We start from the raw sequence: 16,374 nt of genomic DNA on the forward strand, positions 1-16,374 counted from the left end.
AGAGTTTGACCTCTGTAGCAAGCACGGCTTCTGTGATTTGCGCAAGGACAGTTGAGCAGTTGAGATGTTTATCAGTGCAGAGGCTTTAACCAGACAATTCTGCCTGAAGCGAATAAGAATAACAGTAAAGTGAAATATCTTTAAATCTTATGACATTTTCCAGCAGGTTCCGTGTTTGATCTTTGCCTGACTACATATGACAAACATGCTTCAGCTAATTATCATTTTCATTATCATTTACCCTTTTTTTTTAAAACAAAAACATTCCACCACTATCATAAAGTGCACTAACGGCTGTTATTTAAACCAAAGTATTAAGTTTAAAAAAGGGGACATATTCATAATACTTGTGTCTCTCCAGTTTGGTGCTTGTTTTGGCATTTCATTTCATATTTTTCCCATCAATTACTGGCACTCAGGAACACTCTGTTTTCCAGTAACAACATTCTTTTGTAAGTGAAAGTAAAATTTAAAAGCAACATTCATGATGTTTACTTCAATGATTTGCTCAATACAACCAATGTGCAGGACTGAACACTGCAGGAAGTCCTGCCTGCCAGCTGCCACTAGACTGTTTAATGTACACAGCTGAACTGTCATGATTAGATATATGTAAGGCATAATACTGTTTATTGTGAAAATGTGTGTGTACATATATTTATATGGGTACTGTTTATATTTTATACTTTTAGTGATGCTCATATGTACACTTCATACATATTAATATACACATATCCTTTTTTATAATGTTAGAGAAGCCACATTGCATATTACTGTGATTTTTTATCTCTATACATTATGTAAAGTTTATATTGCTTCATCATGAGAGCTGTGCTCAAGACCAACAGCAACTCTTCCTGTCTGTTTGCTTATGTATGTGGTCTTAATTATCACCCTGATCACTGAGAGCAACACAAACACAGCATGTATTGAGTTAAAGTTTGTTTTTTTTCTTACTCAGCAGTGAACTGGCAGCTTAATAGAATAAAAAAAATAAAAAACTGGATGGAAAATTTTCCTGCTCACATGTACCTCTGATCCCAGCCTAGCAGACAACACTCTCCTCTCTCACCAGCAACTTAGACACAATGATGGAATTAAGGACTTTAATTATCACATCTGTTATGCTCCCATGGATACTGTCTTCTGCAGCAAAGGTTGAATACATGGAGGTCAGAAAACCTAAGGTAAAAATATCTTTTGTCAACGAGCGGGTGGAAGACATGCATGATAATAGTCGTGAGTCGGGAGGACAAGTATAGCTATTGTGAAGATTTCTGCTTTTTACAGAAAGACGTTGTACACTTTCCAGACTACACCCTTCCAGAGTCGGACACTGACCCAGCATCTCTGAGAGCTGAAGGTAAGGTTTGTCTAAACAGATAAATACTTTTCAACAACTGTTTCAAAGCTGATTATGCAACAATTGCTGAGGCATTCTTCCACATTTTTGTGAATGTAGCTAAAGCCCAGATTATGTAATAATGGGGCCGGTCAAGTGTCCTCATCTAAACTGTGTGGAGTGTGTTTTTAAGCTGCACAGTTGCATTGCTGAGGCCAATTAGTCACTATATTCATTAGACAAAAACAAAAAATGACGGGAAAAACATTGTGGTCTTTTCAGAGATGCCGACATGTTTGCTGTGTGTTTGCCTGAGTGGATCTGTTTACTGCGAGGAGGTGTTCCCTGAACTGTCAACTGTCCCAGCACTGCCAAAGGAGACAGCATATCTCTATGCACGTTTCAACAAAATCACAAAAATCAGAAACCAAGACTTTGCAGACATGGGTAAATAAAAGTCATTGTAATAGTTAACTCTTCAGTGAATGTTATCGATCAAGCACCTTCTCTCCCATTGTTGTTTTTCTCCACAGCCACATTAAGAAGAATTGACCTCAGTGTGAATCTCATTGCCGAGATAGACGATGGAGCGTTTTCAAAACTTCCCAATCTTGAGGAACTCAATCTTGCAGAAAACAAGCTGACCAAACTTCCCATGCTGCCCACCAAGCTGGTATCATTTAATGCCAATTTCAACCAGCTGAAAACCCAGGGTGTGAAAGCAACTGCTTTTAAAGTAAGAAAGTCGACTGATCTTAAAGGTTGAGTGTGTAGAATTAAGTTAGATCTCGCAGTGAGGTTGCAGAACTGAAAATTCTCTGGGGGGCCAAGCGTGTAGCAGAACTGAGGCAGCCGACACAAAAACATGAATACTTTCTGACAAAATATCTCACTAAATCCTACTCACTGGACCTTTAAATGTGTTAAAATGTTTAAGACTTATGAACTTCATAAATGTTTAGATGTTTAAGAAGCATCAAAAATAGTGGTTTTTGGTTGTTGCAGAAACTAACAAAGCTGGCATATCTTTACCTGGGAAACAATGAACTGACAGCCGTGCCGCAACTTCCAGAGTCTCTTCACATCGTGCACCTGCATGTAAGTTCAACTGTAGTTCACATAAATTTATCAGAGAAGCTATGCAATTTTTTTTGTCTGCAGATACAGTAGTTACATGACAGGCCAATTGTGTGCATGAATTGGTCTCCTGTAGAGATGTTCCGTTACCATTTTTTCCTTGCTGATAACAATTTCGATACCTGAACTTACTAAGTACCACTCAATTACCATTGTGTTATAATAAAATTTAACATTCATGTACTTCTAATCCAGTATGAATGACAAAAGATTGCTACCATTGGTGTATCGCATGGCTAAACCCTTAAAAAATGTGAAATATAAACAAATACATCTGTGATGCATCATCAAATGCTTTATAAAATTTCTAAGAGACTGCCAACACTAGTTCCACACCCTTAATGTAAAGTCTTGCACACCGTGCATGTTGCTGTTTGACTGGTGCCACTAGTATAAGTATAAAATATTCCCAAATTGCTGACATTTTCTAAAGGCTAATGTTACACTGTTTACAAGGAATCAATTCTTCTTCGTCACTCTAATACCCCTTTTCCACCAGAATTAGCATGTGCACGCAGGTTTTTTTTTAAAGACAGGTAAACCCACTAAAAATAGTCAGTGGACTTCATTCCTATTGCCAGTAGATCAGATCTGTGTACTCGGCTCTGCAGCAGATGAGTATGCTTTTCTGCGCGTGTGTGGTTTTTTTAGGTTGTCACATTCGACATCGCAAACAGGCTAGAAAACAGGTTAACAGTAGAAAGCAGCATGGATGAGGGTCTTTGAAACTTTATGCTTTATACTTCCTTTTTTATGTCTCCTACTTATTCTGTTTCTCTTTCAAACTTGGAGCAGATTGATTTGGATCAATGTTTATGTGCTGCTTGGGTGGAGACGGACGGTAATTTGTGTCAGCATGTCATTGCATCTCGCCGGTTAAGGGGCCAATATTAGTGTGTCCACTCAGGTATTGTGATTCCATCAATGCCGATCGCAGCTGGAGCCGATAAACCCGTGACAACTCCAGAGTCATTTCAGCTTGATGTGAATTCCAATTGTAACCTTTCCCATTATATTAAAAAGCCAGATGTGAGCGTGTGTTGGCGTGGTTTTTGTGCAGTGGAAAAGAGGCATGAAACAGCAGCTGCTGTTGCACAGTACAACTTGCTGCGAAGGCTACTGTTAAGAGAGGTGAAAATAAACTGATTTCCAGGACAACTGCTATTTTAACTGAGTGTGAACTACTTTAAACTTAATTCCAGATAAGTGCAAAGACTCATACAATCTCCGATACCTGATCCAGCATTTTGGACAGTATTGGAGGCATTTCCAATGGTATCAGTATTGGAAGAACTCTATTCTCCTGTGTCTTTTCTGCAGAACAACAAGATCAAAACAATAACAGATGAGACGTTCTGCAAAGGTAACACTAGTTACTACATCCGGACCAACATGCACGAGGTGAGACTGGACGGGAACCCCATCATCCTGTCAGCACATCCTAACAGCTTCATCTGTCTGGAGTCTCTCCCCATCGGATGGTACAACTAAAAAGGTCTGTGTAAAATGAAGGATGTAGATGAACCAATAGTAAAAATGCCATTTGCAAAATGCGGTTCTTAAATTACATTTAATATACTCAAATCTACTGTACAGTTCAAGACCTCTTAACAGTTTTATGATTAGACGGAAAATGTATAATAACAGAACAGCTACTTGCCAGTAATAAAAACATCTGTGTACCATAAATATAAAGACAATTTCTGTATATTTACTTTTGTTACTATTTACTTGAGACTTTTGTGTCTTGCAGGTGCTATTCAATGTTTTTAACACAACACATCGACATAGGCTCGTTGTCATGTCAATATAAGACCATTGATAAGATTTTTTCATTCATTATTTCTGTTTTTTAACCTGTAACAATAAAACTTGCATGTTTTCCATCAGCCTTTCACTCCTGACTCCTTCATAACTGTGGTACGGTCGCTGTAACCCAGTAACATGCTATGAAGTCCATTCCAGCCTTTTGAAAACAAATAAGGGAGCGAGAGTCCAAGAATGTGTCCTCAGACGACACATGTGAAGTCCACATTAAACCCGACCACCGTTCACTTGGCCGCAGGCTCATTGAGGACTATCAAACCATCTGCTATCTTCTGCTGGTACTCCCGCTCTGATCGTTTTCTTCGGTAGACATCATCTACAAAAACAGAATTGAGAGACTGAAATGAGACACTTAAAGTAAAGACAGCGTTTAAACAGTTAAAGCTGCAGTGAGTAAAAAAGGGTTATATGATGGACTACTGAGACTACATCCTGAATTGTTGATGCTTGCCACCTCTGTCGTATTAACCAGGCCTTTTTAAAATCTTTTCAAAGGAAAATATTATGACTGCACTCCATTTAACTGAGCCCATCCCAGGGTGCTGGCTCACTAACCTGGCTTACTGGAACACTTAATGGAACTGAGCCACCTTTGAGCGTTTTCGTTTTCACCTGTGCTTTTCCTGCAAATCAAAATGTCTGCAGTGAAAGAGGTCTTTACCATATTTTGCAACCAAAACAGCTGTAATTAAATTGCAATTTCAGTGCTTTTCCTACTGTGACGTGTCAAATTTTCTTCTGTTAAAGGTTATCCTGCACATAAAAAGGAAACTACTTAAAGATGAGGAATGAAAATAGGTATCAGAGTCTGTTCTCTGTAGAGGAAAAGGATGTGTCCCTAAATGGCCTCAGAGTACTCTAGGATCAAATATGCAGGGCAGCTGGGATTTTTTTTTTTTTTACATTAGAATATTTTGACTCCTGAAATGGCACATTTGAACACATCTGGAATAAATGGATGAGGGCTCAGTGAGGAGAGAAACACATCAGGGTTGTTTTTCTTTTTATATCTTTTGAGTTATCCAGCTGCATTTATACTCTACAGGTGTAACTAGAGACATATCAATGCATTATTAAAAATGTGATACACAGATGTGGAAAATACATTTACTCAAGGACCGGCCCTAAAAGTACTAAGATATAGGTACTTATACTTGACTCGAGTTTATTTCTTCTTATGCTTCTTTATAGTAATTCTACTCTACTACATTTCAGCAGGAAATATAATACTTAATTCATATGACAGCTATAGTTCCCAGTAATTATTTTGCAGACCCATATACAATTTTACATTTAATGTGTAAAAGATTTTGTACTGTAAAGTACTGGACTGGACATAATGTGGCTTTATCTCTCTATTTCTCCCAGGTATAACATTAAAATGTTGCTTTCATATGAATATATCAAGACTTAACATCCAATGATATATTAAACCTGAAACAATTTATTGATATTTTGATCAAAAGAAAATTAGTCCGCAACAATTTTAATAAAAGAATGTTGTAATTGTTTATCAAGCAAAAATGCCAAAAAAAATCCAACTTCTCAAACATGAGGATTTGCTTTTTTCTATTATAATGTTGTTGAATTTTCATTTTATTTCACAATCTTTTCTGATATTTTATTGATTCAATGTTTAAAGCTATAGTAAGTAACCTTTTTTTTTTTTTTAGAAAATATGACAAAAAGATTTTTTTTATCAGAAATGTGTCTATATCCTAACAACAGTACATAAGGCAAATAATCTGTGAAAAAAGTGATGCTCGTCTGCCTCCTCATAGTGCTTCTAATGGTGTTTGCGAGAATCATGAAAACAACCAATCAGAGCAGAGGAATCTCTAACGCAGCTGTCAATCGTGCCAATAGAGCTGTCACCATCTGGTTGGTTGATCAATTGGTTGGTCAGTATGCGCTTGCTGGTGTTACTTTAATAACACCAAAGCATTTATTTTCCCAGATGAAAAATGCCAATTGTTGTTGTTCATCACAATAGTGAACATTTTGTTTGTCAATGAGTAAATGCTCCTAAAGACTCAAACCAAGCTCCTGTGTCTTGCCTGCCACCTGCTGATTAAGGTGAGGGGGTTAGCACTGACGTTACCTGACTTGAACCTGGCCAGGCTCACTTTGGGGTGAACGGTTGAATTAAGGTGGACCAGCTTCACTCATTTCAGTAAAAATCTCAGCCACTCCAAAAAAATAACAGAGAAATATCGGGCTGCTGAATCACTCCTGAGTTAGGGACACCATTACTGATCACAACCCAAAATTTATTGTTATATTTTGTGTTATATTATTATAATTGGGACTGGGTTTTATTTATAATGTGAATTTGTTAATAGTGTTTTGTTTTAAACCATGTTTCTACATTTAAGTATACTTTAAATGCAGTACACAGCTGACAATGTGCAACCCCAATGAAGCCCAAATTAAATTGCTTACCCCAATCTTAATTAATTAACCCAAAAAGATATATAACTAATAAATGCATAATAATTAACTTAAAGAAAATCACATAATCAATTTTACTTTTAATATTTGAAGTACCTCGTTGTAATATTGTCATGATGTACAGTATGTTGTACTTCTACTTTAAAGCCTACATAAGGGTTTACTGATATAAAATCCCAGTGATTGTTTGAGACTATATCACTTGCCTATAGCGGGCCATGAATTATGAAAATCACAGATTACATAAAAAATTTAATCAACAATAAAGGTACACAGGACATTTATTGCACGCCTGTCCATCCTGGAAAAGGGATCCCTGCTATTTTTCTTTCTTTTTTTGTCGGCTGTGAGGGTCCAAACACACAGGGATGTCATATGCTGTAAGCCCTCTGAGGCAAATTGTGCCTTTATAAATAGTACTGAATTACACTGTAGTGATACTGCGTCCAGGTACATTGTGATATTTATTACTCTGCGTTAGCAGCTGTTCAGTTTCTTCGATAGTCTGACCATCTAACTGCCTGTACTGTGGATGTGTACTGTGTATTGACTGTTTTCCACTTTTCTCTCACTTTTTCCACATGTTTTACTGACAGCGGAATAGAGGAAAGGAAAGTTTGAGGACATGTTTGAAAGGTCAACCAAGTTATTATGTCCTAGGCCCACTGTAAAGTCCTGGTGACAACACTGTAACGGTACAGAAACTACCAACACGGAAGTTTTTAAGTCGCTACAACGTTTAAAGTGACTCACTTAGTATGTTTTAGTTTTGTAGTCAACAGCCGTAAACACTTAAAAGTTAGCTTACATACGAAGGCACGAGGCTAACAAGCTGACACTATACTGATGCTAAAGTCAGCCAACTTAAACGACAAGTGAAAAACGAGGTTTTTGAGTTTAAAGGAAACCCAAATTGTCATTTCACACTCACAGAAAGTCTCTTTTCCTATCCTCACGTTGATCATGATCCACTCCATGACGCCTCCGATGCAGAAGAAAATGGGCAGAAACCTGTACGTCCCCAGACGCTGTTTGCCCGGGACAAGGCTCAGTATATATCTGACTTTATCGTTACTCCTGTTAAACATCCTGCTTAGCAGACTGTTGTTTTCACGATGAACAGTCAACAATGCGGCGCTGACACTGCTGTTTCAGTCAGGGCAAACATTCATCTTTTGCATGTCCTTTACACGAGTTATGAGAGCAACGGTCGTAAGGCGCTCGTTTTGTTACTTGGCGTAAAGCCAATGGGCGGAGATAGATAGAATTTAGAGATTAATGCAACGCAGCGCGGCGTTGGAGTTTAAAACGAACGCACCGAGGAAGAGTCGTCACTTCCGGTTCCGTCATTTTAGCTTAGTGCACCATGCACCAATACCATACATCCATGGGTTTAAATCATGGATATATTATGGTTTAAATAAGCACCAGTTGGTGGTCAGTAAAACAGTCACTAAAACACTAACTACAAAAATGAAGAAAAAAAAAACTAAACTAAGAAAAACAAATAATAATTAGAAAAAATATACATAAATAGACAAGGATTTAAGGGTCACATAATGTTAATAGCTGTGTTATTTTTTCCCTGTGCACATATTAGTGAAATGATTCCATTATAAAATTGAGAAAAAGGGTCCTACCAGACTGCAGACTTTCAGCTGACCAGGCTTCACCTTCACACAAGAGGACATAATGATGCACGTCAAAATTGAACAACTTAGATACACTACTGGGGGAGCAATGGAGAGTTTTCCAAAAATCTGGCAGCTATTCCTATGTTGGGAGTGAAATGCAATCTTTCTAAAATGATTTTTGTTTTTTTGGTTTTTTTTTTCTTTTCTTTGTTTGTTTTGTTTTTATTTTCAATTTCCATTTATCTGCGAGCTGGCTATGTTTTGCATCTTTTTTTATGTAAGACTAATGGTGTGTACTGTGTATGTATTGCACTGTTTTATATATTTTTTTATGTACTGGTATGTTTTTCTATATTTAAAACCCAATAGAAATATTTGTATAATGAAAGTGAGAAAAAGAGTACTTTGGGGGGTTTTTAGGATATACTAACCTACACAAACATCATAATAAAGGGGTTTCTGGAGACAGCTGCACTTTAATGCACAAGTAACAACAGAAACAATGTATGTTTGTTTAAATAAACAACCACTAGTGGCTACCTTTCACTGAAATTGTATTCATATTATTTAATTCGACATATAATTTGATTGATTGATTGACATGAAAATACAGTCTTCTTCTTCTCTCTCTTTTTTGGACAGACATTAGTTGTTGTGTAATTGCCATGAAGGAAATAATTGGACAATGTCTCGTCTGTGTGATGATGTGTGGTTTCATAGATCCTTAAATTGTGACTGTTGGTAGTGTTTGAACGTTTGAGTATCATTGAGTAGCGATGCAAGGTTAAATCAATGTATTGTATATACTGAAATTTATACGTACTATTAATGTTTTTAGCATTTCCTTGGCATGCATATGGAGGATGAGAACTGCATCATAGACATCCTTAACATTTTCTCATTTCCAAAATAAAAAAAGCATTGGCTTTCATGTTAAAAACAAAAAAATGAATATAGCCTTGTGAGGATGTTAAATCTAGATGAATTTAGAGACATCTGAGCATGTTTCTAGTTTTCTGATGCCTTTTCTATTGGGATTCAATACATAATCAACTAAATAGGTCACTGGATGGAAATCCAATTATGCCACAGGGTTGCACTGGCATAGTAAAGTAACAGAAAAAATAAGTTAATGTGACAAGTTAAAAAAGAGTCTTAAAATTTCTTATCAACATATGAACCTTGAGAATTGCAATAACAGATTTTGCTCCTCAAACTTAATTTACTCGGAAATAAAATTGGTTTTTGGCAGGGAAAATGTAAGTGAAGACATTAGCTGTCATCTTTAATATGCACTTTAAAACAAGACATGAGAGAAGGCCTCAAATCAAACTGGCAGCCTGGTATATGGAAGGCCTATTCTGTAGCTCTCCACTTATATTACAAATTTAACTTTATGAAAAAAAAATTTAAAATTACTCCTGATGCTCAAAGAACTTTAAAGTGGTTGGGTATTTGAAAAGTGGCATACTGATGGAGCTACAGTGCAAAATTATCCAGTTGAAAAGTTGCACCATAAAGGAAAACTAATGGCTGACAAATACACAAATGGGTTTATTTTGGCTGGAATGACCAAACACATCACTGTTGATATGAGCTCTAAACTGTAACAGTATGACATAATACTGCAAAGGGCACAATTACATATACATACACAAGACACTCAGACACATGCAACAACGACTATGGTCTTCAGAAATAGTACCATACAAGGAGATACGAGAGCTAAGACTAATTTTAAGATCTACTATAAATTGGGCTAAAGATAATCATAATTTATTATTATTACTATTAAAAAAGGTTCACTCCTGACAATTCTGAATCCAAAAAAAGGTCTTTGTTCAGTGTTTCTGGTCCACAACATGACCAAAACAGCTTGTGTAGGGGGACAAACTTTTTTTTCTCCTCTTTCACCTCAAATTATGACCTTAATATAGATTAATGCAGGTTAAGGCATAGATTTGATACTGTATGTTGGCATAAAGTCTCAAACCATGACTATCTGTTTACAATCACTTTATTATTGACTTTGGAGTAAACAGATTTATTAGAACCACATTTAATTGCAACCGTTTCTATAAAAATCAATGTACCCACATTGTTAGCATTGTTGGAGTATAATTGTGTTCCCAAATGAATAAAGCTGTAATAAAATCATTTCTATAGGGTCTTTCTGCTTCATAAGAAAGCTGTTTTTTGTTTTGGAGACATTAAATAATAACGTCAGCATTTTTTTTCCTGGATCCTACTTTCTCATACATGTGTTTAACTAACTGATGTGAACAGTTTTTGAAACTGGCCCAGTATTGAGCTAAAGGGCAGCAGCCGGAAGCTGTGCAATGGTCCGCACTGTAAGCATATGGGGCAATTGAACATTGTCACTATTTCTTCATTTTAAGTGGTTATTCTTGCCACAGACAGGCTCAGTTTGGCATTTTATGTGGCTAAAGTGTCTCTTTACCTTTTACTTGATCCAGTTTTTTATTTCTCATCAAGCAGAAGTCTCGTTCTGAAATCTCACGCAGATGTGACTTGTTGCAGGAAGGCGCAGAAATGTGAGTGAGAGCTGGAGAGTGGTAACCGGAGTAGTTTACAGAAAACAGCCTGACCGCAACTTGTTTACCCTTTGCTGCCTGTTGATCCTTTTCCACCCCTTGTTTACTTTTCAATAAGTAGGCGCTGTTCATCTGTATACTTCGGCTCAAATAAATACGGGCGGCCATAGAATTCAAAGGCCTCCACCACATGTTGAATTTAGCTTAACAATCATCCATCAATCTTCTTGATAACACTTAACCAAGTTTTCCGTAAACTACTCCCGTTACCACTCTCTTCATCTCACACTCAAATTTCCATGTTTGTCCTTCCTGCAACATGTCACATCTAGTGAGATTTCAGAACTAGACTAATAGGGCACAGAACTATGCCAATCTCATCAGATTTGGCAGTTAATTTCAAATATTTGAAGATTAAGAGGTTTTGTTTTTTTTTTTTTTAAAGTTTTTAAGTTTGAATGGGGCTCAGCAGAACGTTCGCACAGCACACAGCCCTAGAAAATAACAGCAGACTGGATCAAGCAAAAGGTAAAGAAACACTTCAGCCACTTATAGCAACAATCTGAGTCTGTCTGTGGCACAATAACCAAAACTGAGATACAGTGACGGTGTTCAATGTCGCCATATGTTTACATTGCGACACACTGCACAGCTGCTGCCCTCTTTCTCAGAACTGGACCAAAATTTCAGTAACTGTTGATGACATTAGTCTCTTAGACACAAATACATGAGAAAAAAGGAACAAAGATCAAGGTTGAAAAATAAAAGTTATCCTTTCACCTCAAAGAAGAGTTTAGAGATTAAAGTAGTGGTAGCACAGATATGAAAGTGTTCTTGCACTCAAACAGGTGAATAAATCAAGAATTCACATTTTCATTGTTTTTATGCGATCTGTCTGGACTTTTGAGTCTTGTGCCACGGTGCCACATTGACCAAAACAAGAAAACAAAACCACTGTATGTGACACATTACTGAAAAAGAGGTCAAAATTCGTATGTGTTTGATAATGACTTTTGTATTATGAAGACAAATCAAACAGTAATGTCACTCACTCTGCTGTAACTCAGTCTTCAACTTTATGAGCCGGTCTACAAAAAGTCCAGTGATGCTCCACCGTGTTCTCATTTGCACGCTCACTCATGTGATGCACACGTGTGTTTCGGATGGTGAAGCCTTGCTTCATGATGTAGTCCATGAGGTGAACCCTTAGGGACACCTCTTGGTGATAGTCACATGGTCCGAAGGTGAATGACACCTGGCAGTCTCTGGTGTCCATCATGTGTTTGTTCCATTTGGTGAAGTTGTTGGAAATACCCTCCAGCAGGCCGTGGACCTTCGTGGTTATGGTTAGTTGTGTGATGATAACGGCGACTGGGTTTGAATATTTTGACAGTTTCCGGGTGCTGGAGAGCTCCACGACCTGCTCGAAGATGTCGGGAGGGTACAGCGGCTTGGGATCGTTAAGGCACTGGATCAAAGGTTCGATCTGATAGAAGTCTGCTTCTTTCCTCAGGAGGTCTGTCTCTGTGAAGTCCAAGGGGAGGGTAAGCTCAGACGTCCGCAGGAAGTTCAGGATGTAGCGGAAAAGCGTGCCATCACGATCGATAAAATAATTCCCCTGGGAATCGCGAGTTGTGGGGAAGTCTCCCCGGAACATGGCACCCAGCATGGAGTCTGGATAGCGCTGCAGGGTGGATAAACTGGTGGTGTACAGGTGGCCTCCCACGTTTAAGGTAACAGGAGTACTCATCTATGGGCATAAAGGAAAACAGCAAAGAGGATAAGAGGATAAGAATCATGTTTTTCAAAATACAAGAATCACATTTTTCTAAAATACAAGTATGTTAGAATTTGCATCCTTATAATAGTGCTAATTTTAGAAGCCAACTTAGCTCAAATAAATTGAGTCTACAACAAAGGCCCTGCCATAAATCATGTAGCTTGTGGTGCTGTGTTGATTATACGAACCAGAAAAGCTTTGATTCCCGGGGGGATATTGCGATGCGTTACTGTCACTTTGATGTATGGCACAGAAAATATTAGAAAGCACAGTTCTGTGCAAAAGTCTTAGGCCACCATAGATTTGTTGCTTTAGCAAAGTTGTAAAAGGATATCTCTTAGTCTCTGTACTGAGATACAAACTAATAATACAGAGAATGTGTACACTGCAATAAAACACCCAAAAAGTCAGAAAGAAACAGCTTCTTCAAACTGAAGTCAATCTGTTGTATGAAACATGGAATCTTACAATCATAACAAAAGGTAACTCAAACAATCAGCATAATAGTTTGGACATGTAACCTGGTGTCAATAAACCAGAGGTAGTAAGTAAGTAAGTATTGTAAATCTCATATTGTCTAGGTCACAGTAAATACTTGCAACTTTAGCCTTTTGAAGTTCTTTCATTCTTAGATATTTGCATTTTTAATACTGTATACATATTTCCTGTATGCTCTGGTTGTATTTTAGTAACGACATTACTGAGAAATAAATATGCATGATTATATCCTTGCTAAAATAAAAAGTTTAAGGCAGTCAAAGACTTTTGCACAGTACTGTAGAAATAAGAGGTATAAAATAAAAACAATAAAAAACTATTTGCATTAAGGTACAATGTTTAACACTAACATGAAATATATTAAAATATATATTCATCCCTAATATTTTAAGAGTGTGAAAAAATCAAAACTTATACTTTACATCCATTACAATGAAAAAAAAGTATGTAAAATTTTAGAAATATAAAAGTTTGTATTATCCACAATATGCACTTCATATGTTTGTGTACGTAAAACTTCTAGGAATATATTAGGATACTGAAAAGCATATTGCACAGTTGAATAATTGCACAGAATTATTGCATTACAGTGAGAAAAAAATGGGTTTTTTTTGGGGGGGGGGGTTACATTTTTGTCCACCCCACTGATACCAATTAAACCAAATATTAGAAAGACCTCTCAGTAAAATACAAAACAATTCAACAGAACAACAAACTACTGCCTCCAATCAGATCATAATGTTGAGTCAACACCTCTCTGAAACAGTTGCAATAAATCCCAACACTGCAACCTTCATGAAGGTAGGGTCTACTGCAAGGAAATTATTAGACTGCATCAGTTTTAGATGCTAGACGTAAACTCAACAGCAACGGAGTGAATTTAACATTTCTTTATCAGAAACAAACACCTGGCATTGCTCTTATTCTAGTCTGACCTCTATCCATCTCTTACCCTATGGCCCCAGTCTCCATTATCCATTTGTAGAACAAAACCCACTTGGTCAGAACCAAAATAGAGAGGGAACGGATACGATTTGGCTTAATTCAATTTCACCTGTGAAAAAACAGTCACATTAATATGAGCTGTAACACAGTTATACACAATATGATTGATACAATAATGTAGTCAAATCATGTGTGTTTCCAGTGTAGATGAGTGCTTGCAGTACATGTACCTGTGAGTGTGTGTGCTGGATTACATGAGTAATGTTCAACTTGTTTACTAAGAAGGAGGTGCTGACTTTGGGGATTAAACAAATTCACTGTATTCAAGCACTTGTGAGTTATGTTATTTACAGTCACATAAAGTGAGTTAGATTATTGCAACTCTAGATTGAATACATGTGCTTGCTGGTAAAGCAGAAGTCTCTACTTGACAAAAACAACCTCATTGCAAGAAGACTTTAGTAGCTGTTCAGGAGCTTTTGTTCATATTACATTATTTAAATTGACAGATGGAATTAAAACCTAAACTCTAAACCAGAAACACTCAACAAATATAGTACATTTTACTCCACTACATTTATTTGACAGCTTTCGTTATTCATTACTATTCAAATTAAGCTTTTGTTTGTTTATTTTGGGTTTGAATACCTAGTTTTGTCTCAAAAAAATGTCTGCTAAATGTCCCATGATCTCATTAAAAGTACCTGGTTTTGTAGTATAGGCCCACAAGCCAAAGGTTGAGTATCACTGCTCTAAATCTTTTCAACCAACATGGTCCTGAAATCCTTAAATAAAAAAAAGAAAGTAAATCTGTCAGACTCCATCAGCTGATGAATACAATGTGACATGATCGAAAGCTCCACAACAGCTTCTAAATAGGACAGTTTCACAAGCTGTTTCTTTAAATGTTAAAAATTAACTCCGAACCTCACGCATAATAACATGAATCACAATTCCCCTTAAATGAAAGTGAAACCTGGCGCTGCTGGATGAACGTAAACCCATTACTTTACATTTTGTAAGACATTTAGCGATAGTGCGAGTAAACTATCTGATGCAGCGGTGAAAGCTAGTGAAGCCAGTTAATGTTTGCTTGATAGCTAAGTCTGAAGGTAGCCGTCCGACGTGAAAGCATTCACTTTCTGCTTTGAAAATAAGGAAAGCTGGCAAACAAACTGGTATCCCAAGCAGAAAAATGTATTTTTAACGACAAAAAAATGTTACAAGCTATATATCCAGCTCGGATACACTGATGTATGTAGCGTTTAACACAATTACCACGCTGGAAAGATTTATCGTGTAGCCTGCTAGCTAATTGCTAACTAGCGAGCTAACATAGCTAGCAGTCCCAGTGCCGTTGACGTTGGTTGCCGTTACTACGGTTGACGCCAGGCTCTTAATGAGACCACCGGGAAGTAACATTAAAACAAAGCCTTACCGGCTCGCTGTCTTTCCTAGATGTCTGTTTTTGCTCGGAAACTGCAGCTTACGGTGGGTGTTTAACGGTGTAGCCGGATAGTCAGGGATGTTTGCCGCTGGTCGTACCGGGCAGCTGTGCTTGGCTCCGGGCTGCAGCAAAACTGCGCACACAAGGAGGGTGCAGGAGGGGAGGAGGTCCTGCTGCAGCCACAGGCACCTCTGCATGAGCAGCCTGCATTCACACACCTCAGTCACAAACACAGACATGCATGGGACTTTTATTATCATGATGCAGTTTACACATTAAATGCGATTTATTTGATCATCTAAGACAGTGGTTCCCAGCTGCTCCAGCCACTGGTCCGCAAATAAGAAATTACCACATATTCAAGTTTATTTCACAAACTGTAAATGGCACGTGGGCTCAATGCAGAATGGAATAAAACATGTTGCAAAAATAATAAATAAAAAATAAATCAATACATATATGGATTTTAAATGGATATTTATTTGTATTTTGGGCGATTTTCTTTTTCTCTCAAATTTTTGGGTGATTTTTTTTTCTCTAAAAAATGTTGGCAATTTTTTTTTCTTTGAAAGTGTTTGATGATCTTTATATAAAACATGCCTTCCAAACCCTCGGGCCCACCAAAATAAAAATCACAAAAATCCCACAATATATTACAGTCAGAAACTGTAAAAACAGAAATTATAGTTGGATTTTCAATCTTTTCTGATGTTCTGAGGACACAGCATGTCGGATGAACACATCATACATTATCCCCC

At 37.2% G+C, this 16,374-nt stretch overlaps 3 protein-coding genes across 4 annotated transcripts; 1 reads left to right on the plus strand and 2 right to left on the minus strand.

Annotated features, from left to right (window-relative positions):
- Positions 1–1,011: 1,011 nt before the first annotated feature.
- Positions 1,012–4,368, plus strand: ognb (osteoglycin, paralog b). Its single transcript, XM_042491155.2, has 6 exons — positions 1,012–1,187; positions 1,291–1,363; positions 1,625–1,789; positions 1,876–2,078; positions 2,348–2,440; positions 3,800–4,368. The coding sequence occupies exons 1-6, from the start codon at positions 1,089–1,091 to the stop codon at positions 3,968–3,970; spliced, it is 804 nt and encodes a 267-aa protein (XP_042347089.1). The 5' UTR covers positions 1,012–1,088; the 3' UTR covers positions 3,971–4,368.
- Positions 4,031–7,980, minus strand: uqcc5 (ubiquinol-cytochrome c reductase complex assembly factor 5). Its single transcript, XM_042491157.2, has 2 exons — positions 7,689–7,980; positions 4,031–4,622 (listed from the first exon to the last, which is right to left on the minus strand). Exons 1-2 carry the CDS (start codon positions 7,843–7,845, stop codon positions 4,531–4,533), a joined length of 249 nt encoding a protein of 82 aa, XP_042347091.1. The 5' UTR covers positions 7,846–7,980; the 3' UTR covers positions 4,031–4,530.
- Positions 7,981–9,925: 1,945 nt separating this feature from the next.
- kctd6b (potassium channel tetramerization domain containing 6b) lies at positions 9,926–15,743 on the minus strand. Of its 2 annotated transcripts, XM_042492205.2 has the most exons (3): positions 15,608–15,645; positions 14,177–14,278; positions 9,926–12,696 (listed from the first exon to the last, which is right to left on the minus strand). In XM_042492205.2, exons 2-3 carry the CDS (start codon positions 14,201–14,203, stop codon positions 12,010–12,012), a joined length of 714 nt encoding a protein of 237 aa, XP_042348139.1. In that variant the 5' UTR covers positions 14,204–14,278; positions 15,608–15,645; the 3' UTR covers positions 9,926–12,009. The 2 variants fall into 2 exon arrangements, with proteins under 2 accessions (XP_042348139.1, XP_042348143.1); XM_042492209.2 differs by lacking the exon at positions 14,177–14,278 and having other exon boundaries at positions 15,608–15,743.
- Between the last annotated feature and the right edge of the window lie 631 nt (positions 15,744–16,374).

The sequence above is a fragment of the Plectropomus leopardus genome, chromosome 9 (assembly GCF_026936395.1).
Source record: "Plectropomus leopardus strain MGB_pleo_1.0 chromosome 9, ASM2693639v1, whole genome shotgun sequence".
Classification (NCBI taxonomy): domain Eukaryota; kingdom Metazoa; phylum Chordata; class Actinopteri; order Perciformes; family Serranidae; genus Plectropomus; species Plectropomus leopardus.

Bases quoted from the DNA above. Each gene is read 5' to 3' on its own strand.
- uqcc5 (XM_042491157.2), bottom strand. From the start codon at position 7,845: ATGTTTAACAGGAGTAACGATAAAGTCAGATATATACTGAGCCTTGTC. The intron at 4,623-7,688 runs GTGAGTGTGAAA...CTGTTTTTGTAG, and splicing joins GATAGGAAAAGAGACTTTCT to ATGATGTCTACCGAAGAAAA.
- kctd6b (XM_042492205.2), bottom strand. From the start codon at position 14,203: ATGGATAATGGAGACTGGGGCCATAGG. The intron at 12,697-14,176 runs GTAAGAGATGGA...TTATGCCCATAG, and splicing joins ATGGAGACTGGGGCCATAGG to ATGAGTACTCCTGTTACCTT.
- ognb (XM_042491155.2), top strand. From the start codon at position 1,089: ATGATGGAATTAAGGACTTTAATTATCACATCTGTTATGCTCCCATGG. The intron at 1,188-1,290 runs GTAAAAATATCT...TGCTTTTTACAG, and splicing joins TGGAGGTCAGAAAACCTAAG to AAAGACGTTGTACACTTTCC. The intron at 1,790-1,875 runs GTAAATAAAAGT...TTTTCTCCACAG, and splicing joins CCAAGACTTTGCAGACATGG to CCACATTAAGAAGAATTGAC.